Source organism: Typopeltis vanoorti, chromosome 23 (assembly GCF_054136105.1).
Source record: "Typopeltis vanoorti isolate ZY-2024b chromosome 23, IOZ_Tvanoo_1.0, whole genome shotgun sequence".
NCBI classification, from domain to species: Eukaryota; Metazoa; Arthropoda; class Arachnida; order Uropygi; family Thelyphonidae; genus Typopeltis; species Typopeltis vanoorti.
Genome location: NC_143571.1, coordinates 77,674,085 through 77,700,643, shown reverse-complemented (window position 1 = coordinate 77,700,643; position 26,559 = coordinate 77,674,085). Strand labels below are relative to the sequence as shown.

At 37.8% G+C, this 26,559-nt stretch overlaps 1 protein-coding gene across 1 annotated transcript in view; it reads right to left on the bottom strand.

The window, feature by feature from the left end:
* The window catches only part of LOC150094013 (uncharacterized), a 286,529-nt gene that overhangs the window by 5,664 nt on the left and 254,306 nt on the right, over positions 1 to 26,559 (bottom strand). Inside the window, exon 11 of the mRNA XM_090412937.1 lies at positions 22,630 to 22,755. Coding sequence (XP_090269063.1) covers positions 22,630 to 22,755 — 126 coding nt within the window. The remainder of the gene's footprint in view (positions 1 to 22,629; positions 22,756 to 26,559) is intronic.

Here is a 26,559-nt window from a genome sequence, read left to right as displayed (position 1 = left end):
GTCATCTTCCATGATATTCCTGCTTAATTCGATGATTCATCCTTTCACTCCTATCTTATTTGTCCTCCTAACCTTAGGAATACAATCTGACATTGCCATAAGTAAATAATTCCAAACCCAGTCCCATACACTGCTGAGTTCTCTCTACTCTCCTAATATGCAATAGCTTGATCAATTCATCTGTTTCCTTAAATTTCAGTTTTTCAAATTATTGTCCAGTAAAATAGAGAAATAGAATTTTTCCATCCTGGAAACACACACACAATAAATCAGGATGGTGAAGTGTAATATATCACTTCTGGCAGCCAAGCAATCCTTCCTTTAATATTAATAAAATACCCAGATGGCTCAATAAACAACAACATCATCAAATTCCTGCCATGTACCCTCAAGGGGTGTACAGGATATGATAGTACTACATGAAAAAAATTACATCATTACTAACTTCCTATCTACAATTTTCCTCCAAATCAATCTATTACTTGTCAATACTGCAACAATATCAGATCTTATATTTCTATCATCTAAGGCACTTTGTACCGTATCAATCCACCTATATCTTGGTCTTCCTCTGGGTCGTTTTGCTGCCAACGTGGCAGAGAACACTTGTTTTGCTAATCTTTCTTCGCCCATTCTGTTTAAGTGACCATACCACCTGAGATAAGCTCTGTCAACATCCAGGAATGCGTTAGCAATGTCAAGTTCTTTCCTAATATCCTCATTTTTAATATGACACTGCCATTGATGCCATCTGTTCACACCTATAATCTTTCTCAGGACTCTCATATCTGCGGTCTCTAGTCTTGGTCAAGTGTTTTACTTCTGAACCAGCTCTCAGATCCATAAGTTAAAACTGGTTTGAACACTGTCTTGTATACGGCTAATTTAGTGTTCTGACTAATTTCTCTCTTATTCCATATGAATTTATTCAATTGACTTCCTACCGTACCAGCTTTGCTGATTCTGTTGTCTATTTCTATATTTAATTTACCATCTTCAATAAAAATCGTGCCTAAGTAGCTGAAATGTTTCACTTGTTCCACAGGTTCTCCATTCACAATACAGTTGACATTTTCAATGATTCTGCCTATTTTCATTGTCTTTGTCTTTTTATTGCTGACTTTCATACCATATCTATTACAACATCTACTCAATTTAGTCAGAGAATCCTGCAGACTTCTAGCGGATTTATTTAGAAGTATAATATCATCCGCATAAAGCAAAGAGCTGATATTAACATCTCTGATTTTGATATTATGTTTAATACCACTTTCCTTCATAATGTGATCCATATAGATAATGAATAATAGAGGGGATAATGTACATCCTTGTCTCACACCAGATTTAGCATTAAACCATCTTCCTGTACTTCTTTCAATTCTAACTGCTGACTTACAACTCAAATAAAGACTAAATATTGCTTGATATAATGCCCCATTGACACCATATAACTGTAGCGTATAGAATAGCTTCTCTCTTGGCACCTTGTCATATGCCTTTTCCAAATCGACAAAACTTAAATACAGATCTCCGTTATATTCCCATGCTTTCTCGACCATTTGTCGTAAAGTGACGATCTGATCCTGACAGCCTCTATTTAGCCTGAATCCAGCTTGTTCTTCACCAAGCTTTTCTTCCACAATTCTTCTCAACCGTTTCTCAAGTATACTTGCATAGATCTTGCCAGGAACACTCAGTAGGGAAATACCTCTGTAATTCTCGCATTCAATTTTATTTCCCTTTTTATATATGGGTACTATGAGAGCTCTACTCCAATCATCGGGAATTCGTCCCTCTGTCCAGGCTTTCTGAACTATGCAGTGCAGCCACTGTAAGACTCTTATACCACCATATTTCAGCATTTCTGGTCGAATATCATCTACTCCTGCTGCCTTTCCACATTTCAAGCCTTTGATGGATTTTTCTACTTCAAGTATGGATATGGGTTCCTGACTGCATGCCTGGTCAGTGTTTTTTACCACTGTGCTGTCATCACTGCTTGTTTCATTTAGCAGTTTTTCAAAGTAATTACTCCATACTTCAAGGATATCTTTTTCTCCCGTTTTCATGTCACCTTTATCATTTCTAACTCCTTTTATTTACAACACTCTTTCCTCCATTCCTAAGCTTCTTCAACAACCTCCAGAATATTTTGCCACCTTCTTGATATTTATTTTCTATATTCTTGCCAAAGTCCTCCCATGACTTTTGTTTAGCTAGTTTTACACAGTGTTTAGCATTCTTGCATTTGTCTCTGTATTCTCTAAGAGCACAAGCTGACTTATTTGACAGGAACTTTTGATATGCTTTCTTCTTTTCCTTCACTGCCTCTTTAACTTCCTGTGTCCATCAGGGAGTTCGGATTTTTTTATCCTTGCAGACAACCTCGCCACATACCTCTCTGGCAGAATCAATCAATGTTTTCTTCAGAGTTTGCCACTGAATCTCCAAGGTTGGATTCCTGTTCTCAAACTCTTTCATTTTTTCTTCAATAATCTTTCTGTATTTTAGTCTACAGTTCACATCTGAGAGCTGCTCCACTTTTATTGGTTTTAAAACTTTAGTACATGTCATTCTTTTCAATATGAAATTCAATTTTATCCTGCTCAAGACTAAATAGTGATCGCTTCCAATTTCAAATCCTCTGTACACTCTGGTGTCCTGCACCAGGGAGAAAACATCACTATCAACAATAACATAGTCAATGAGACTTTTCTTATTCCTTGCCTCTTCTTTCCATGTGAATTTGTGCACATTTTTATGTTGGAACATGGTGTTAATAATAACCAGTCCACGTCCTGAGCAGAAATCCAACAGATATTTGCCATTATTATTAGCTTTGCTCTTTTCTCCAAATTTTCCCAAAATATTTTTGTATGTCTCACAATCATTTCCTACTCTGCTGTTTAGATCCCCAACAAGGACCAACTTTTCCTTTTTCATTGTGTCAGTTGCTTTTTCTAAAGCCTCAAAAAATTCCTCAACAGAAACCTTAGTGGAACCTTCTGTGGGACCATAGGCACAAATAAGTCTCATTGTCCAGTTCCCCATTCTCATATTTGCCCACATTACTCTACTTGAGACTGACTGCCATTCAAGAAGATTAGCCTCATATTTTGTGTTGAATACTATGGCTACTCCTTCTTTTCCTTGATTGTCATTGCCTGAATATAACATTTTGTATTTATTGCTCAGAAAGATCTCACCAGTTTTGGTCTTTTTTGTTTCAGTCATCCCTATTATGTCGATCTGGTACTTATCTAATTCCTCAGCTGGCTCCATTTCTTTGCCATTCACACTTCTTATGTTAGTAGTACCGATTTTCTACTCTCGTGATGTTGAGTTGGGGTTTGTTTTCAGATTTGTTCCAGTAGCTGACTTTTCGCTGTTCGCCCTGGTTCCCTGGCGAAAACAACGGGGACCTTGTTTAACCGGGCAACGCCTCAGCCGGCATGAAATTTTGTCATGTCGTACCATCATTTTTTATTTTGGTTTAACCAATAAGAATACAATTTGGTCGGCTAAATCCCAAATTGCCAGCCCATCCTCGTTCGTTCAGTATCAAAGTAGATACCCAACAGGGTGCACCACAAGAAGGTGAGGATTGGACATTAGGTCAGAAGCCCTGGTTGGTTCTCCGCATTCCTTTAAAGGCTATGTGGAGGTCTCCTCTCAGTTATACAGCTTTGACCCTTAAGCACCCCCAATTATCAACATAACGGGTAAAAAAAGTCGACACTTTAATCCAGTACTTTTCATATATTAACTAGGCATTTTCAACGATAACAAAAGATAAACAAGCTGAAAAGAACCTGGAATTTCAAGCTAGCTTTCAAATATTCTCTTCTGGATACAGTCAAAAGGTAGCTGAATTTTATGTTGATTTAAATAAAGGATAACAGTCTCCTAGATGACAGGCAGAAGTTTTCTTTTTTTTTCTTTTTTACATAGAAATATGTTTAGACTAGGCATGTTCTGTAAAGCATAAGCCAACTCCAAAACAAATAAACTTTCACTTTTAAGCAGTCTTTTTAGGACAATAGTTTTCCCTCTATCCAGTGGTGGGATTCAAATAATTTAACAACCAGTTTGCTGCCCTAATGACCATTTTAAGTATAAAAAAAACGATATACTGAAAGATAGTTTATTATTTCATATAGTTAACACTTAAACAAGAACAATAAAAGGTACACAAAAATAGATTATGTTATAAGAGTTTTAAAATATTAATGAAAAAATATTAAATAATACCTGACAAAAAAAACAATAAAACTGTTATTTAAGATATTTCATATTGCTTCTTGATTGACTTCCTAACTTGCAGTTTTCTTCGCTTTTATCAGGGAACACCAGCGCACTCATAATATCTCATGGGAATTTTGGGCGTAACACAAAGCTGAAACAAATGACAGCATGCCACCCCCTGGTTGTTTGGCACTTTTTCTTTTTACGTTATATGTTTGTTTACTGAAGTAACAAATGCGAGGGAATAAAAATGTAGTATTTCATCAAAGGTATAACGAGTTTTATGAAATGAATAAATCAATATTACAAGCATAGTTCTGTCAAATTTTTTTCACCTATGGATAGAATAAACATTACCATGGGCACTTAGAATACGTTGTTGCACAGATGAACGTTAAAAAAGAGTAAGGAATGTAAATTTGTGATTTCCACATTGGGCGGCTGCCAAAGTGCCCACCTTAAAGAGAACCCTGATTACAAGTGCCATTTTAACAACCGTTCGCCGAACTCAACAAAAACTAGGTGTCAGTTCTGCCGAAACGGTGCAAACTGGCTGAATCCCGCCACTGCCTCTATCTAAGTGTGGATGAAGTCAAGCAGATAGTCCACTGATTCACTTGGTCCATACTGTTTTATAATCATATAATTTTGGAGATTTTCTTCTTTGCAATTTGTGTTCTATTCATTTGTTTACCTTTGTATACCTTTGAAAATGCCTAAGTTACTAAAGATAAAACTTGATATATATACCCACTAAGGGTGTTTGGGCTACTATGACAGCACTGCTTGATTAAGTTTATGTTATTATTAATAACATAAACTTAATCAAGTTAATCCCATTAACAGATTTCCTCTAAATCATTCTATTACTGGATTTCAATATTGTCATATATCACATTTTGTTGTTCTATGGCACTTCTGACAGTCAATTTACCTAGATTTTGGTCTTCCTCTGGGTCTTTCCTCGTGCCACAAACGCCTGTTCTGTCAACCTTTCCTCTCCCATTCTATTTAAGTGTCTAAGTGACCATACCACATTAGATTAACACTGCTCACACATTCTTCAATACTAACAATATCAAGTTCCTTCCTAATATCTTCATTTTTAATTTGATTCTGTCATTAATGACATCTCTTCAGGCTCCCAATCTTTAATAAAGTGCTTTATTTCTAATCCAACTCTCAGATTTATAAGTTAAAATAGATTTGAACACCATCTGGTATACTGCTAATTTAGTGTTTTGGCTAATTTCTCTCTTATTCTATAGAATATCTATTCAACTGGCTCACCACCATACAAGCCTTGCTTATTATCTTGATATTTCCAATTTAATTTACTATCTTCACCAAAAACTGCGTCTAAACACTAGAAATGTTTTAGTTGTTCTACAGGTTCTCCTTTGAGAATGCAGCTGAAATTTTCTCTGTTCCTGTCTATTTTCTGAATTTTGGTCTTTTTATTGCTAATTTTCATGCCAAATTTGGTAGAACTGTTATTCAATTTAGTTAGATAATCCTGGAGACATGTATTTAGAAAAACAACAATCTGCAAAAAGGAAAGAGCTAAGTTTGATATCTGATTCTAATATCAGGTCTAATGTCACTGTTTCACAATGTAATCGATATAGATGTGAATATGGGTGGAGATAACATGCATTCTTGTCTTATACCTGATTTTATATCAAACCATACATACATCCTTTAATATGTATTACTCTGTATAATGTTCCATTTACTCTATATAACTAACTAATGTTTTGAAAAGTTTTTCTTTAGATATATTATTGTATGCATTTCTGGTTGAATATCATCTACTCCAGCTGTATTTCAAGTTTTTGATGGCATTTTCTATATCGAATATTGATACATACTCCTGGTTGCAACTGTCCCAAAAAGTTTCTACTGTTTTCAGAATGATATAATCACGTAATCACAAGAAAGATATTTATTTAACCAAATATTCCAGACCGAAATATTTGGTTAAATAAATATCTTTCTTGTGATTACGTGATTATATCATTCAGTCTTATGTCGCAAGTATCCTTAAAACAACAAATTCTTATCCTACTGTTTTCAGTTTTCATGTCACCTTTATTATCTTTGATTCCTTTTACAATACTCTTTCCTCTATTTCTAAGCTTTTTCAATAGAGAAAATTTTTGCCACCTTCCTAATATTTATCTTCTATATTTTTACTGAAAATTTCCCACAATTTTTGTTTAGATACTTTTGCACATAGCTTAGTTCTCTTACATCTTTCTGTATTCTTTTAGGCCATCTGCCGATTTATTTGCTAAAAACTTTTGGAATACTTTCTTCTCTTCCAGAACTGTTTCTTTACCTTTCTGTGTCCATAATGATGTTCTTATTTTTCTATCCTTACAGAAAACTTCACCACATGCCTCCCTGTTATCTGTAAAAACTGCTGAAGTTTAATTTTTTTAAATTCTTTTCAATATGATATTCATTTTTATCCTATTTAAAACGAAGTGATGGTCACTTGTAATTTCATATCTTCTGTTACTCTTGTATCCTGAGAAGAAATTCAGCAGATACTTACCATTATTATTAGCCTTGCCCTTTTCTTCTAATTTTCTCAAAATGTTTTCATATGCTTATATGGAAGTGAATATAAAAGCAAATTGCTTTTATATTCACTTCCTGCTTGAAAATGGAAAAAGGTGTCCACGTGGACAAGTTTTTCCATTTTCTTTTTGTCAGCTTCCTGCTCTAATGACACAATTTCACCATTTCTTCCTCAGAAAAACCTTCTGTGGAACCATAGGCACAAATAAGTTTTATTGTCCATTTCCCAATCATGCAGTTTGATCACATGAAATCTCATGTGGACAAGAAATACACATGTACCAACATATATATTTCTTGTTTAAGCCAACAGAAGTACAATTACCAGCTCATCCTCATTCGTTCAGTACCCAGTAGATATCAACTAATGAGATGTACCATGTCAAGGTCAGGATTGGACGTTAGGTTGGAAGCCTCAGTCAGTACTCTGCATTCCTTAAAAGTGATGTGAAGATCTCCTTCCAGTTATTTGGCTTTGATGCTTACGTGACCTCCAGATTTAAATATTGATATTTTAAATTCTGAAAATCAAAAGTAGCTTTGCTTAATACTGAATTTTTTTTTTTATTTGTTTTGTTAATCAAGCCATCTAAAGCATTTTATTAACATGTAGAACCAACACAAATTTAAACAGCCCACAGGAAATGTTAATTGGATGATTAGGCAGTAGATAACTTGAACAAATTAATGAAATAACACTGCTTTGTTTACTAGGGGCATGAACTGTTGTCAGAGAGTTAGTACCTCATTCGTAACAGGGTATAGCAATAAAGCAGTTTGAATGTTATGTGATATATAGAACTAAACCTAATGGTAACTCATTAGGAGACTTTTCAACCAGACTTTAACATATCCTCACTTAAGATAAAGGCAGACCTTTTAGCATCAGATTTAGTCATCCAGGCAAGAGTTGGAGGATGTATGCAGCAGATGTTTGTCATCTGCTGCATGCACCCTCTGAACTTTTGCCAAAAGGATACCAGGAAAATCCTGATTAATATCAATACTAATAAGGTTCCTGGTCAGATGGTATTCCTCCAGTTGTTTTCAAAAATTGTGCTCCAGAATTAACACTCATCCTGACGCCTATATAAGCTATCACTTTACTAACATCTACCCTATAGCATGGAAGCAGGCCTACATCCAGCTTGTACCCAAAAAAAGAAGACAAAAGTTAACCACCTATTGACCCACTGCTTTCAAAAGTGATGGAGTTATCAACATACAGCTTCTTCATGTTGGAGACATGACAGTTAACTAGTGATCACCAATATGGATTCTGCCATTCTCATTTGACCTAGTTAATCTCACCCACCTTTGGACACAAGCCATGGAAAGATATGGGGAAACTCATGTTATCACTCTCACTACATCAAAGGAATTCTATTGTGTCTGGCATGTAGTCCTCATGAATGCATTTGTCCTGCACTCTGTGATTGGATTGCCAGCTTTCTCACTGATCGTTCATTGCATGTGATGGTGGATGACTTCCTCTTATCAGATATCAATCAATGTTGGGGTGTGCCAGGGTTCTATGCTCTAACCTATGCTCTTCCTCTTTTCCATCAATGATCATCTCTCTCTCTCTCTCTCTCTCTCTCTCCCCGACTTCAAATGCTATTCACAGCTATGCCAATGACAGTACTCTTCATTCCTGTTCCTCAATTGAGAAATGCTATAGTACTCTAATGATAGGAGCCTCAAGATCTTCCACAACATATGTAAACACTGATCTCCTTAACTTCCTCAAATGAGGTGAAGACAACTTAGCAAATGTCAATGCCAAAAATACTCAAGCCTGCCTTATTACCTGCAAGAAAGATCGTACCTCATTCTCACTTACTTTTGTTTATACAATATTAATACCAGAAACACTTACGTTTAATATTTTTATTGTAAAATTTTCGGCTAAGTTTCATAGCTATTTTCAATACAGTTATATGAAAACTCAAAAAAGAACAAGTTAATTGAAAGCACATGATATTATGTACAATATCGGATGCAGGAGAATAGCTCTATCTGCATTAATAGACATTCAAAATAAATTACAATAAATTGATTTAGTTAATTATTTGTAAATTATAAACAACATTTATTTACAATTATGGAACACATGAATGGTGAGTACTGGATGTTCTCATTCTACGTCAACCAAATGGCAGTTTACAGTTCTCAATATATTGAAAACCAACTCATACTGGTAAATACACTGATTCTAACTCTCATCATCATCCTTGTCAGAAATATGGTGTAATCAAATCCTTAGTTGACAGAGGTCATAAAATTTGTTCTACAAATTCTCTTTTAAACAAAGAACTATTTATTATCAGGAATATCTTTAGTGCAAATGATTCTAATGTAAAAACCATTGGAAACATAATTATGGCCATAGTCCTAATCCTCCTTAAGAAGAAATTACCAGAATTTCTATTCCATGTGTTAAGAGACTTTCTGAAAAAATAGCAAGCTTAGTTTAATCTTGCTATTCTTTGTCAGATTAATGTACAAGTTGATTTTCTGTCCAGTTTGCAAATTTAATACATTCCTTATTTCACCAAAGACAAATATCCTCCTCCTCTATCTTATCCTGGAATTTATAGAATCCCCTGCTCTTGTGGCTTATGTATTATGGACAAATTGGTGGACCTACACAAATTCGGTGGAACAAAATCAAAGTGTTACACAAAACATAGTTTCTTCTAGAAAGACTACAAATAAAGCTGTGAAGCACACATTCGCCAGAGCAAATAAGGACAACAAATCTGAGTGGGATAGTTAATATAAGGCATCAAGGTAGGGTTGGGGCTAATGGGGGTCTTAAATTCATGTACACTAATACTAGGAGTATTAGGAACAAGAAGGAAGAGTTTTTGGCCATGGTTGGCACTTCCCGACCACAGGTTATAGGTATTAGTGAAACATGGCTGACTGTAGATGATATAACTAGTGGGATTGAATGTGATGGGTATAGTGTGTTCAGGAATGACAGAGAGAATAAAATAGGGGGAGGAGTATTGTTGATGATAGCTGATGAGCTCCAGCCAAGGAGAATAGAAGTTGAATTGCAGGATAGAGAAAAGAGCACATTTGAGACCATTTGGTGTGAGATCGTGGCTAGTAGAACTAAATATACAATTGGGTGCTGCTATAGACCAGGTGATGGAAAAGATGGTGGTGACAGTATGCACAAGCAAATAGAAGAAATGGGTGGAAGGAGGGTGATTATTATGGGAGATTTCAACTATGGTCGCATTGATTGGAGTGAGGAGAGGACACACGGGAGGAAGGAACTGGATTTTATGCGGTTATTAAGGGATAACTATCTGCGACAGCATGTAATGGAAAATACTAGTGGTCAGAGAGTGCTTGACCTAGTAATTACATCTGAGGATTTGGCTGTAACAAATATGACCACATTGCCACCAATCGGTGAGAGTGATCATAGGGTCTTAACTTGGGAGGTGGCTAAAGGTGTAGAATTTTCAATTAAGACAGGGTACATGTGGAATTATCGGGCTGGAAAGTTGACAAGCTTAGGAGTTTGATTGGTTCAGTGCCATGGCATGTACAACTGCAAGGACTAGAAGTTGATAGTGCATGGGAGGTAGTTAAGAAGTGCTTGCATGAAGCAATGGCTGACTGTATACCTAGAGTCCGAATAATAAATCAAGTAGGGGTTAAATGGATGAATAACACCATTAAGCTTGAGTTGCAAAAAAAGAAACAACTATGGAGGGAATTTAAGGAGAAGGGTGACCAGCAGGCACATGAACGGTATAAAGCACAGGCCAGAAGGGTGACGAGTGTGGTAAGAAAAGCAAAAAAGGATTATGAAAGAACATTGGCCATGCAGGCTAAAGAGAATCCTAAACAGTTTTTTAGATATGTAGCAAGTAAAAGGAAAAATGTACATGGCAGATTGATTTTAAAGAATGCCGATGGTAGGGAGGTAACTGAATCAGTTGAGATAGTTGAGTTACTGAGTGAGCACTTTGCAAAAGTATATCATCCAGGTGGTGACATTGCAGAAACGAATAAACCAGTAGATTATACGGGAATTGTGGTGAATGAAGTGGAGGTGAGTAGTCTATTGCATAACCTCAATGTCAATACATCTGTGGGATTGGATGGTATACCAGCTCGTGTTGTACGAGAAGCAGCTAAAGAATTGTCAGTACCCTTGACCATTTTGTTTAATTTGAGTCTCGGGTCTGGGTTAGTCCCGAGCGGGTGGAAAGAGGGGAAAATAGTTCCACTGCATAAAGGTGGTTCCAAGACTGCTGCAGTAAATTACCGACCGATTAGCATATCAGGAATCATTGTCAAGGTCTTAGAGAAAATAGTCAAGAGGAAAATACAAGATTGGATAGAAGAAAATGGGATACTGTATCGGGGACAGCATGGTTTTGTGAAGGGTAGGTCATGCCTCAGTAACTTGCTCATGTATTATAACACAGTGACGGCTGAACTGGATAAGGGTAATGGGTTTACGGTGATTCTACTGGACCTTGCCAAGGCCTTTGACAGGATTCCACATGGAATTCTAATCAGTAAATTGCAGCATATGGGAATGGACATAGGGTTGGTGAGATGGATAGGAGGGTGGTTGACGGAGAGATATCAGAGAGTGGTTTACTCGGGAGTAGAGTCCACAAGACGGCCTGTGACTAGTGGTGTGCCACAAGGATCTGTTCTTGGACCACTGCTGTTTAATTTGTTCATAAATGATATAGGAAATGATCTGAGAGGAACAGTTCATTTGTTTGCGGATGATGCGAAGTTGGGTAGGGCAATAGTGAATGCAGATGACGTCAAAATTTTGCAGGATTATTTTGGATAGATTGGAGGTCTGGGCTAAGGAGAATGGATGTCAGTTTAATGTGGCAAAATATAAGGTTATGCATTTTGGGGTGAAAAGATTGGCGGCAGTTTACTGCATTGGTGGAACCGTGCTCCAGGAAATTGATGAGGCATGAGATTTAGGAGTGTTGGTAGATAAGGAATTGAAATTTAGGGGACACATTGCAAAAGTGACCAAAACAGCTCATCAAATCACTTGGTTGCTGAAGAATACGATGACAAGCAGAGACAAGCAGGTTATTGTTCCTCTGTATCGAGACTTGATAAGACCCCATCTAGACTACTGTGCTCAGATTTGGTCACCTAGGTTTCTTCTTGATGGGGAGGAGGTGGAGAGGATCCAGAGGCGAGTGACCAAGATGATAGCAGGTCTGTGGAATGAACCGTATGAGAACAGGTTGAGGATTTGTGGGTTGCAAAAATTGGTTGATAGGCGGAGGAGGGGAGATATGATTGAGACATTCAAATTACTGAAGGGTTTCTATAAAATTAATTCAGAAGATATTTTTGAGAACAGGGCTGGTTGTGGGAGGACTAGGGGACATCCATGGAAACTGGGCAAAAGTGTGGTTAGTAAAGGTGTTAGAGCTGGGTTCTTTACTTTTAGAGTAGTGAATGAGTGGAATGCGCTCCCTGAGTCTGTGGTGGATGCTGTGACAGTGAATGAGTTTAAGGCGAGGTATGATAGATACTGTATGAATGTCAAATAGTTGTGATGAATATGATTTGGGGCCTCCCTCGATGAGTCCAATGACTCCCTGGAGTTGCCCGTAATAATAGTAATAATAATAATAATTCACAACCCAAATCTGAGCAAAAATGATTGCCTAAAACTTTCTCAATTTTGGGAAGTTATATTAACCAATATTCACCATTCATGTGTTCCATAATTGTAATTAACTAGAGTTTATCATTTTAAAATAATTAACTAAATTAATTTATTTTGAATATCTGTTACTGCAGATGGAGCTATTCTCCTGCAGCCGATATTGCACATAATATCACATACTTTCAATCAAGTTGTTTTTTGAGTTTTCCTATAACTGTATTGACAATGGCTATGAAACTTGGCCAAACATTTTTACAAAAAAAATATTAAATGTGTTTCTGGTATTAACATTTTTCAGATTTTCAGATGAACTCTTACTTTGATACTGTTTTCCACTTTCCTTTCAAGATCAACTTTCTCTTCTTGAGTTGACTGTCCCATTCACAGTTCGTCCTCCCACATACACATGCATAGCCTTCTCAGCCTCTAAAAAGCTTGGTGTCCTTTTCTGTTCAAAAATTTAACTTCTCTTGCTCTCAACTCCTAATACTTCATAAGTCTCAGATTTGACCAACCTTGAAGTATTGTTTCCACATTTAGTATGGAGAACCCAAGACTTCCCTAAGAATTATTGATGATTTCTAGAAGAGGACAATCCACTCAATAGATGACCCTTCCCTCAAAGATCCCTTTCAGTCACTTTCCCATTGATACTGTTTCTGCACTGTACCTTTTCTATAAGTATTTTCATCGGCACTGCTCCTCTGAATTGTCTGCTACATTCCTCTATTTTCTTCTTACCCTGTAAGAACTAGAGTACTCATTGGCCAACATCCATATGCCATCCAGCTCCAAACATATTGAACAAACATATCTTCTTCATTCCATCGACCTCTATTCTTTGGAATAATCTTCCCCATACTGTTTTTCCAAATGAGTAGAACTGCTCACTCTTTAAGGAACATATCAATAGGCTAAATGTTTTCTTTAATCACTTGTGCACACATAGCAATGTAGTGTTATAGGTCCTGTAAACTTTCATGTGTGGGGGTTATCAAAAAAAAAAAAAAAAAAAAAAAAAAACATGAAGAACAATCCAGGTCATGCATGGAGGAAATCCAGCTACATGGACTTTAGACTACACTCCCGGTGTAGAAAATATGTTTGATGAGTCTCATCCTCACACTGCATGTACCTACTTTGTAATTAAGTTTCTGAACATGTGGATCAGAAAGGATCTACAATAATAATAATAAAAACACAAAGACAGTGTATACCCAACTACTTAGACATCAAAATGAGAATTCTGACCTGTTGTTTCTCAGAGAACCCCCAACTGTCAGCCTCAGAAACTACTGCATCTCAACTATCCAAACTATACTCAAGTAACTTATGTATGATTACTTTCATACAAAGGGTGGTACTTGTAAATTCCTCAGATCTAACACTCAAGTAACTTATGTATGATTACTTTCATACAAAGGGTGGTACTTGTAAATTCCTCAGATCTAACATCCCATGTTAGAGAATGCTAAATCTAATCTCTGCTTCATGATCAGCCCTGGCTCAAAATTTCTTTGCCACACTAGATGCATTCATTTACTGTCTTATTGACTCTCTTCATATTTTGGCAAACATTCTAATCTCTTTGATTATCTCTGAAGCTTGATTCGCTGCAATCTAAAAATCTAATGTAGCCTGTGGGGAACTCAATGTCCAGAACTCAAACTGGCTTCCTTTTCCAATTCTAGTGATCAAGTTGGAAGGAATGCTGAAGAATTTACTATTAGTAATAACCTAATACAAACTGGCAACCGATCTACCAGATAATACTATCCTCCCGAAACCTCAGAAACATAGACCATAATCTCACTATTCTAGTAGCAAGGCTTATACGTTGGTCAGACATAACTGGTGATTAGTTTATGGAATTAACAACGCATATAAAGTATATTAATTAAAGGTAACTTTAATGAATAACTTCTATATTTCGGCAACGTCACATTGCCATCTTCAGGAACATAAAGATATGGTATGTGCACGCAGGCACTAACACAAAGCAAATGAGGAAGAAAGCAAGAAACTAATATTGTTCCTAAAGTCCTAATGGTGCCCTCTGGCGGGCTAATTTGGTAGTCTTGGCAGTTGGGCTGAAGTTCTCATAATGTAAGTCTCCCAAATTTGGGGTAGTTTCATGCACCCAAATTTGTTGAGGTTAGGAACGTTTTTTAGAGCTGCTGAAGATTCTTTGAATAATCTTTCGTATTTAAACTTGCTGCGATGATTATTTTTTTCTTCTTCCAACGAATTTTATGGTGGGTATATAAAAAGTTGGCATCCCTTATCCACTCTACCAAAGACCAACCACTTCCCCTAGACCTACCTGGTGTATACCAGGTTCCTTGCAGCTGCAAATTGTCCTACTTTGGCCAAACAGGCAGAACAACAAATATCAGGATTTCAGAACACCAAGACTACATCCGGTTCCACCAGTACAGCCGCTCTGGGATGGCAGACCATGCCTTAGATACCCACCATAAAATTCGTTTTATCACCAGTTATGTCTGACCAACGTATAAGCCTTGCTACTAGAATCGTGATCATCCACGGAGATGCCATCGCACGAAAGGCCCGTCAATACGGCAAATTGAGGTTGAAAATATCGAGGCAAATAAATCATCTGACGTTCCTAAAACGCTGCCGGGATAACAAAGTGATCCCTAATTGTGTTAAATCGAAGCACCGTTTTGCTTCCGAGAAAGCTCTACGCATTTATAATTGCACTAGCTTCGCCCTGTTAAGATAACAAATTACTGCGACGCAAGTTCTCCTGGCCGACGAAAATAAAACCATATGGGCGCTAGAGGAAGAGCTTTCGGATACACTCGGCCGTGATCTATGGTCGATACTTCATGACGTCTCGTGCACATCGGCAAAAAAGAATTCGAAAAAATACGAAAACCTGACAAAGAATTCTACCTCCTTACCACAGCCACCACTCAACACTGTAGTCAACCTCTCGTCAGCAGTTTTAAAGATGAAGCACTCACCGCACTTTCACGTGATCACAATTTTGTCAGAATACCTGCCGAAGATATCATGATCCATATAGAACGTGGGATTCGCAACCTGCCTAACCATATCGCCAACAACGTTAGACTGGATGTAGTCGATGTTCTCACTAAAGCCAAACCTCCAAAAACCAACTTATCCAAAAACGAATATGCTGCCCTACAAGAATTGAAAAACAACAAAAAAATAGTAATCACCAAGATAAGGGAAACGCCACTGTAGTGCTCAATCAAAAAGACTACAAAGGTAAGCTAACTGCTTTAGTACTAGACCGTACGACTTACCTCCCATTGAATATAATCCGACCAGCTCTCAGATTAGAACTCTCCACAGACTCCTTAAGAAGGTCACTTCTTGGCCTGTGGAAGTCACCAACAAACTAAAACCTTATAACTCTAGACCCCCCCCCCCCCCCCGATTATATGGACTCCCAAAAATACATAAACAAAATGTGCCATTGCGTCCCATAGTGGATGGCATTGATTCCCCAACATATAAATTAGCCAAACATTTAGCCAAAACGCTCACACACTACACTGGCAACACACCATCACACACAAAAAACTCAGCCCACTTTAAAGCCAGTATAGAAAACCTCACACTCCAACACACTGACATAATGGTCAGTTTTGACGTCTCCTCCCTATTCACTAATGTCCCACTCAAAGAAACCCTAGAGCTCATCCAAGCCAAGTTTCCTCCCGATATCTCAGCCCTATTTCAGTTCACAATGAACTCGGGCTATTTCGTTTGGCAAGGAAAGTTCTACAAACAGATAGAGGGGACAGCCATGGGTTCACCGCTTTCCCCACCCTTGGCCAATTTCTTTATGGAGACATTTGAAGAGAAAGCCTTAAACTCCGCCCCACAAAAACCCACTATTTGGCTTCGTTATGTGGATGATGTGTTTGCTATTTGGCCACATGGCTCAGACACACTCCACTCCTTCCTAACACACTTAAACAACCAACACCCCAGAGTCCAGTTCACCTTAGAAAAAGAGGAAAACAACACCCTCCCCTTCCTAGACACTTTAATCACTCACCAGCTTGATGGATCTTTGGTTTTCTCTGTTCACAGAAAACCCACCCATACTAGCAGATACATTCAGCAGCAGTCCCCCCCCCCTCACAACAATATGGGGTTATAAAAACACTATATAACAGGGCAAAATTAATCTGCTCAGATGACAAGGCACTAACTACTGAACTAAACCACATCCTCAACACTTTCTTAGCCAATGGCTATAACCCCCAAAAAATCCAAAAAATACTAAAACAGTAAACCACAACCCTCCTCCCCCCCCTCCACAATAAAGATTACACCAAGTCTATCACCATCCCCTACATCCAGGGCACCTCTGAGAAAATAACCAATATCCTCAAAAAATATGACCTTACTTCCTGTTACAGACCATATAAAAAGTTGGCATCCCTTATCCACTCTACCAAAGACCAACCACTTCCCCTAGACCTACCTGGTGTATACCAGGTCCCTTGCAGCTGCAAATTGTTCTACTTTGGCCAAACAGGCAGAACAACAAGACTACATCCGGTTCCACCAGTACAGCCGCTCTGGGCTGGCAGACCCAGCCTTAGATACCTACCATAAAATTCGTTGGAAGAAAACAAAATTAATTCATCGCAGCAAGTTTAAATACGAAAGATTATTCAAAGAATCTTCAGCAGCTCTAAAAAACGTTCCTAACCTCAACAAATTTGGGAGACTAACATTATGAGAACTTCAGCCCAACTGCCAAGACTACCAAATTAGCCCGCAAGAGGGCACCATTAGGACTTTAGGAACAATATTAGTTTCTTGCTTTCTTCCTCATTTGCTTTGTGTTAGTGCCTGCGTGCGCATACCATATCTTTATGTTCCTGAAGATGGCAATGTGACGTTGCCGAAATATAGAAGTTATTCATTAAAGTTACCTTTAATTAATATACTTTATATGCGTTGTTAATTCCGTAAACTAATCACCAGTCATAATCTCACTAATGTTTCCTTTGCTACAGTATACACTCCATGTAGTTCTCAGGTGCTTCTGCCCTGAGACATTTCTGCTCTGATGATCCAAATATACTGTCCGACTGAACAAGTGAAATAGTCCTAAATGGAATGGTGTTCATCTCCCATTCCATCCAATCCCCATAATCCAAGCTTTGGTTCTCCAATAGGCATGCATGGTAAAGCAATCTTAAAAAAAAAAACAACATAAGAATTCAGCATACTCTGGTGCATAAGTCAAGCACTCCAGTTTCTAAAGAGCCTACTGCAGTCAATAACAATCACAAAAACCATTAACAAAATTCAAATCTGACTTTGAAAGAACCAATTGCAGCAAACTTGCCTTATAACCACACACTCACTATAGCAATAACAGTCTCAAGAGAAATGATACTTAATAAAATTCAATTATTTTTTTAGATAATTTACTCAGCATCGCATACTGACATAATAAATTAAAGATGCCAAGATTCTGGGTCTGGCTCCCACTGATAAGACCTTAATAATGGCTGAGACTAGTCTGGGTAGTGGCCCTTTCCATAACGCATTGCATTATGGGATACTAAAAGAATTGATGTGAAGTCATTAGCTTCTATATACAAGTAGCTCAGCTGTGAAGATACTTCACGTTCAGACATTGTTTGCTTACACTTGGATAAAGGATTTATTTATTTATTTATGCTTATGGCTACATGAAACTGGTAAGTGAAGAGTACAATCACAATTTCCAGCAACAAATGATGATAATCTTAACATATAAAAGTTCATTACATAAAAGGCACAACCAGCTCTAAGTCTTTCCTTTTTTTTTAAAAAAAAAGCAAAACGAACTTGTCATAATCAAGACAGGGGCAATTATCGTCCTACTGTAAAAGGTATGACAAGGCTGCATGTTCTCACAACACTTCACAACATAAATGTAGCTGTATCATAGGTTTAATTAGAGAGCAGTTGTGTCTTGTGTGAGAAAACTTGATCCATTAGAGGGAGGCCCATTTCACATTACATCTTCTAACATGAGGAGGAGTTCTGTTGATACCATGACGAGGACTATGAGAATAACGTCTTCATGGTGAGACAGGACCATGATCTTCTGTTTCCTCCATAACCACCATCACATCAACTACAGGTCAAGGTCCAGGCTGCAAAGCCAATTCAAGGCCTCATTCTTCACTTTGTGGATATCCTGTAGGCCACCACCGTGAAATTGGCGCCTTGGGCAGTCGTACACAATATGAGTAATTGTCTGAGCCAGGGGGAGAGCAACCACAATAAGGGTGAACTGACAGCCCCCATTTATGTAGATGGTAGCCACATCTGCCCTGACTAGTTCTGATCCTGTTTATTCATGACCAAATCTTCCTAGGAAGATCAAAACCAGGCTGCGGAGCAGAGGGATCTTCTACCACAAAGCTGTTTGTTGGGAGATTGTTGGACCAGTGTTCTCTCCATATGTCAGATATTGATGGCAGCGCAGCTGAAGAGAGTTCGTCCATGGATCAGAGAGGCTTTCTAGATTTGAGGCATAGACTAGGTGGGTTTATGAGAGTTTGATGTAGGAGCAGGAGTGGGTTGCTCACTGCTTTATTAAATTCCTTAATCGAGGCTTGTCTTCTCCATGTGTGTGGTGGAGCAATGTTAGATAGAACAGACAGCCAGGAGAGAGGGGTGCTTCTCACTATCCCACTAATTACGCGCATAGTAGAGTTTAGCTGGGTGTCTATAATGTTAGTGTGTGTACTTCTTTCCCAGACGGGGGCACAATATTCTGCTGCAAAGAATGCGAGGGCTAGTGCAGATGACCTTAGGACTTCTGCACCACAACCCTAGGTTGTTCCAGCAAGCCTTGAAATGATATTATTTCTGGTTTTAATTTTATTGGAGAGGTTGATGATGTGCTTTTTATAGGTTAGACTTCTGTCCAGGCTCACCTCAAGGTATTTTGGGTGAGGCTCGTGTTCTACCATTTTTCCACAGAAAGAAAGGTAGAGTTGTCGATTCAGCTCTGCATTGTACAGGTGGAATACTAAGAACACTATTTTCGTTGGATTTAGCTTCAAGCACCACTGCTTAAAGTGTCTTCTAGGGCATTCAGGTCTATATTCAAGGTTGATTCCAGGTTGGTAAAGGAGGTGGATTGATGTAAGATCGCTAGGTCATCAGCATACATATACTTGCTTGATCTGGTATGAGGTAGATCATACACGTAGATATTAAAAATTATAGGGGATAACACAGAGCCCTGAGGAAGACCGTTGTGAAGGAATCTGGGCCTGCTCTTTTTTCCACCAATATGGACCCAGATCTTTCTGTTGGAGAGAATAGAATCAAAAAGTTGTGTAGTTTTTTTACACTTTATAATATTTCCTAGTTTTAGGAGGAGGACCCTGATCCAGACAGTGTCATAAGCAGATGTTAGGTCAATGAAAGTGGCTCCAGATTTAAGTTTCTTCTGGAAGCCAATTTGAGTTGTTCAGCAACTTCTTCCTGGCCTGAAGCCAGCTTGTTCAGTCGGGAGTGCTCTTTCGATGAGCGGTGAAATTCTTTTAAGGAGAATTCTTTCAAAGAGCTTAAAGGTGGTGCAAAGCAAGGAGATAGGTTGCAGATTTTTCACATCATTTGGATTTTTCCCTGGTTTGGGCACGGCAATTATTTTGGCTTCCTGCCACAGCTTTGGTAGTTTACCAGTTATGATGATTTCTGAGAAAAGGGCAGCCAGCTATGTTTGGTCATGTTGACCGAGATATTTTAGGAACTCAGGGAGTATACCATCCACTCCTGTAGCTTTGCCATTCTTGGTAAGTTTTAAGGCTATTTGTACCTCTTCCCAATATACTGGGTGTACGAGTTCAGGAAACTCGGGTTCCATCCTCAGGATTTGTCTGGTGGAAGCTTGTACAGCAATTTTCCAGGTAGAGCTGGGATGAATCTTGGAGGTTTTCAATAAATGGTTAACCATTTGATTAGGAGTTATCTCTGTTGTTTTGTGTGTTGTTGGCTCTGCTCCACCTAATTTTCTCAGAAGTGACCAGCTTCTCTGACTAGATGTGACGAAATAGAGTTCATTGATGGTTGAGATCCATCTTTCCTTTCTGTTTTTATCCACGGTTGATATGAGCTCCTTAGCAATAGTTGGATCTTCAGATTCCTTATATTTGGCTAGGAGTTCCTCACTTTCTCTACTCCAACATGGGATATATTGCTTTCTGTAGCCTCTAGGGATAGAGGCTTTTGCTGCAGATTTGAGTAGTTTAACAAATCTAGGATAGCAATTAGGAGTGGGTGGAATTGCTCTAATGGTTTGCTCGATTTGTTTCTGAAATGCAGTCCAGTTGGAGACCTGCGAAGATTCCATTTAATGATTTGTGTTCCGCTGATGACTGGGATTGATGTTCCTCTCTCTATTAATGTAGGACGATGTTGACTATTAGGGAATCTGTTAAGGATGGTTCTGGTTGATGGTGGTCTTCGGAGTCTTTAGTGACTATGCACAGATCTGGGGTGTAGGTTCTGTTCAATCTGGCTGAGTAAAGAGTGCCGTCTTGCTTGGCATCAGAATTCAAATACAAGTTATATGTATCCATCCAGTTAGCTAGATTATTACCATCCCGGTTGCTAGAGGAATAGTCCCACATGGTATGATGGGAATTGAAGTCACCAACATAGATAGCAGGGTGAGGAGGAGGTCGGTCCATCTGATCAAGCCAGGATTGCAATGGAGGTTTATAGACATGGTATATAGTGATATTTTGAACTTTAATACCTATGGAGTATTCTATATCAGAAACACTTTGGGTTATATTCTTGAGACCAGGCCATGCTTGAGGTGGCAGTTATAAGACACGAGAATGAGTCCTGGGATCTTTAGTCTATTGAGGGCTGTGTCAGGCACATGGGTTTCCTGGAGAGCCAAGATGTCAATTGCTTTATCTTTGGCTATTTTGCCGATGACTTCAGCTTTGGATTTAGATATCCCTTCTATATTTAGGGAACATATCTTGAGGTAGTGTTGAATAGGGGACTGTAACATTTTTTGAAGCTTGCAACACACTGACATTCTTTACACCTTCCTTTGAGAGAGAGAGAGTTTATGAACACAGGCAAAATATATTATAATAATTAGCACATTTTGTTTCCAATCTCAATTTAAAATAGAATTTGTGTGCTTTATAAGAAATAAATAATCGCCTACTATATATTCAAAAAGTTTTCATAATAGCAAATTTTAAAATAAAACTCATTAAAACTCTAATCAATAAAATTATAATTTCAGCCTTCTACTAGAAGATAATCCCTCTAAGTGGCAGTGGTATAAACTTTTAAATTCCTGATACGTACCCTCAAGAGATGTACAGGATAAAACAACAGTACTATATGAAAGTTAACATTACTTAGCTCTCATAGACCATTTTTCTCAAACTGGTCTGTTATCTCTCAAGACTCCAGTACTGTTGGATCTTATATTTCAGTCTTAAGGCACTTCTGACTATATATAAAAACCAGAGGAAGGCCTAAATCTTGATCTTCCTCTGGATCTTCTCCCCCCAATCCTGAAATCAACTTGTGTATTATAGAATTCTTACTACATACTTATATGTATTCAAGGCTTGTTTTAACTTATTGAAGCAAAAGCTAGAGCACCTAGAGAAAAATCAATCCCAACACCGACTATCTCAGTGTTATAGAGTTCCAATGGAAAGGAGTTTGGTGCAACAGATGAACCAAATATTTATCACCACTGTGGTAGGATGAAACCACTATCTACCATGAGATTATTCCAAATCACACATACAACATATAGAATGCCTTATGTTTGCACATCTAAAATATGCCCAGTGCTGCTTTTATGCTCATTTCTTATTTTATATATAAATTTTATATATTTTATAAAATAGTACTTACATGCTGAACAACTAATTATTTATCAAAACAGATAATCTCTTACTAATCATATTGAATTTTACTAATCAACAATGAAATAAATAGAGTTCATCCATTTCTTTCGTATATTATACATTTAAGAATGAAGAATTAAGAACATACCATAAACAAGAAATTTATTTAAAAGAAATATGAAACTTACATACTTTTGTAATGTGTAACTTTTTCTGGAGAGCATTTTTATTCTGCCCTTCAGGCCTGGTAAAGGTTTTTTTGACAGCAGCCCATTTTTTGTTTTGCTGGCCAGGAACATACAAGTCTTTGGCTTTCTTCTGTTAAAAGAAAATATATTAAATTATACTAAATCTTTAATTAAGATCAATTTAACAGTTGATAATTATATCATTAGATATCTGAACTGCAAATTTCGAGTCACTTAGGGATCAAAGCTAGATAATATTGAGAACCTACACATACCCAATAAAGAATGGGAAGAACTACCAGACTTCTGATCCAATGTGCAATCTCACTCTAGTATTATAAGAGGCTTCCCCACCCCTCCCCTGTTTTTTTTTTTAAGGGATCAGGGAGAGCAGTAATAAACAAGCTAGTGAAACTCAATAGGAAGAGGCAAGAAACCAAAGACAATCAATAATGATAGGATAAAATTATCAAGACTTCTTTTGTCTCAGCAGTTGGAATTAAATTAGTGAAGTATAACAAACAAAATATAAAGAAAGGAGTAATAATTATATTAGCAAAATCCAGGCAAAAGGTATATTTAGCATTTAAAATATTTAATGCTAATTATTTTATTTTATTTTTTTTTTTGTTTATGCACCATAATGAATTTTTGTATTTTTCTTTGGACTCTAATGATATTATACAGATCTTACACTTATAACATCTAATATTTGTGACTCATTACAATGTGCTTTCTTGTTTTAATTCTTATCACTCTGCTTTCTTTTTAACCTTATAGATGCACTACTGAAAATGATCAAGAAACTCCACTGAATATTCTGGTTGTAATAAGATTTTATAAAAAAAAAATTTTTATAATTTTTTTTTATTTTTAATTGTTATTGTAATGCTTACTACCACATATTTTTCATCACATTAAATACCTTCACTATTTCTATAACTTTGCATTTGTTATGACTAAGCATGGGAAACATTAGCTTCTGAGACAGTATTTCAAAATGATATTACTTGTTCAAGGATAACAACTTCCAACATCACTTCATCTTCTAGCTTATATCACTTGATATAAAACCACTCTACAAAGAGGGGTTTCCAAAAAGTAAGGTAATACATTTTTTTTCTTAATAATGGTGAAAGGGAATGAGATAAAACATGGTGGACAGATAGCTCCATTAATAACATTCAAATAGACTGTCATTTCAGCGTTGCACTACTACTGCCTCACAGCTAATTCCAGTTGCAAGATGGCAGCTACTGTGCAGTGTGGTCCAAAACAGGTGTCCATGAAGTTATTCGTTTTTTTGCAAGCAAAAGGGGATTCAAGTGACATTCACTGTGAACTGGCTGCTGTGTTTGGTCAATATATAATGTCATAAAAAAGCAGTTTTTGGTGCAATGAATTTAAAGCAAACCATTGTGACAGAAAGGTTGACATCGAGTGGGCAGGCCTTCATCAAGCAAGACAGAAGACAACATTTTGCACAGGGCAATGTTCTTGAAGATTGGCAAGTGAAATTGCACAACTGATGAACTTGAGTAAGACCACTGTTAAAGAAATTGTTTACGATATCCTTGGATTTCAAAAGGTGTGCTCTGCTGGGCACCCTCAACAATTGTCAGAGGAGGACAAAACAACACACATGGGGATATGTCTGGAAAATCTGTTGTGATACAACAGCAAAGGCAATGATTTTCTTGCTCGCCTAGTAACAGGAGACAAAATGTGGGTTCATCACTTTACTCCGATGAGCAAACAAGACTATGACCTGGAAACATCCACATTCTCCTATGAGCAAGAAATTCAAATCTGTTCCCACTCTCTGAAAAGTCATCACCACAGTGTTCTGGGATAGCCAAGGCATTCAATTGGTGGACTTCTTTCCAAAGGGAGGGACAATCAACGCAGAGCTTTACTGTGCAACATTGGACAAGCTGAAAGCTAACATTTGATGCAAACAACCAAGACTCCTGACAAGTGGTGCGATTTTGATGCATGACACTTCTTCACACCACTCGTGAGGGGTTGTACGGTAATCATTGGGAAACAGCGCTACATTCCCTACGGCTCAGACTTCCATTCCCCAAAACATGAGGAATGTTCCATCAAGAAGGGATATTTGTGATGCTTAGGAAGAAGCTTAAATGCAGTATTAAATTGTATACCTAGGGTAAGGAGGGTTAACTGGATAGAAGTTAGATGGATGAGTAATATCAATAAGCATGAGCTGGAGAAGAAAATGCTCTGGAGAAAGGTGATCAGCATGGCAAGGAAGGCAAAATCAGATTATGAGAAGAATCTAGCCAAACAGACCAAAGGAAATCCCAATGAGTTCTTTCATTATGTGGCAAGTAAGAGGAAGAACGACTATGGAAGATTGACATTAATGAGTGATGGTCACAAGGAGACCAAAGAGGATAAAATAGTTGAGTTACTAAGTGACCACTTTGCAAGGGTATATCATCCTAGTGAGGTTACTGCATTTAACCTAGGCGACAGACACCAATGTGGGAACAGAGGTTGATGAATTAGAGGTTTTTAGGATACTGCAGAATTTCAATGTAAATACAGCTGTAGGATTAGATGAGATATCAGCTAGGGTTTTGAGAGAATGTGCAAGAGAACTGGCAATACCTTTGACTAGGCTCTTAAGTGTCAACTGTGGTAGGGTCTCAAGGGAGTGGAAGAAGGGCAAAATAATTCCCTTGCATAAGGGAGGTTCTAAGACTGCAGTAGCAAATTATAGACCAATCAGTACCTCGTGGGTGGTGGTAAAAGTACTAGAAAAATTGGTAAAAAAGAGAATCCAAGAATGTTTAGATAAAAATATGATACTGTACAAGGGTCAATATGGCTTTGTGAAAGGTCGGTCATGCCTTAGTAATTTGCTGTGACCAGGTCCTGGCCCTGAGAACACAGATTGAAGCAGGCTTCCAGAAGAAACTTAAATCCAGAGTAACTTTCATTGAAATAACATCAGCTAATGATCAGGGTCTGGACCAGTCTGGATCAGGGGCCTCCTCCTAAAGCTAGGAAATATTATAAGGTGCAAAAAAAACTTTCCAGTTTTTTGAATCCATTCTCTCTAACAGAAAGATTGGGTCTATATTGGTGGAAAAAAGAGCAGGCCCAGATTCCTTCACAACAGTCTCCCACTATGTGTTAGCCCCTTTACTCTTTAACATCTACGTATCCGACTTACCACATACCAGCTCAAGCAAGTATACATATGCCGAAGACTTAGCGATCCTACATCAATCTACCTACTTTGCCAACCTGGAATCAATCTTTCCTGGTTGGCAAAGTAGGTAGTGGTACTTGAAGCCAAATCCAACAAAAACTGTGTCCACAGTATTTCACCTGAACAATGCAGAGGCAAACCAACACATCAACTTTCTTTCTGTGGAAAAATGGTAGAACATGAGTCTCACCTGATATACCTTGGAGTGAGCCTGGATAGAAGCCTAACCTATAAAAAGGCACATCACCAACCTGTCCAACAAAATTAAAATGAGAAACAATATCATTTCAAGGCTTGCTGAAACAACCTAGGGTTGTGATACAGAAGTCCTAAGGTCGTCAGCACTAGCCCTCACATTCTCTGCAGCAGAATATTGTGCCCCTGTCTGGGAAAGAAGTGCACAAACTAACATTATAGACACCCAGCTAAACTCCATCATGCGCACAATTAGTCGGACAGTGAGAGCACACCTTTCTCCTGGCTGCCTGTCTTATCTAAGATTAATCCACCAAACATACGAAGAAGACGAGACTCGATTAAAGAATTTAATAAAGCAATGAGCAACCCACTCCTGCCCCTGCACCAGACTCTCATAAATCCACATAGTCTTTGCCTAAAATCTAGAAAGCCTTTCTGGTTCATGGACGAACTCTCTTCAGCTACCCTGCCATCAACACCTGACATGTGGAGAGA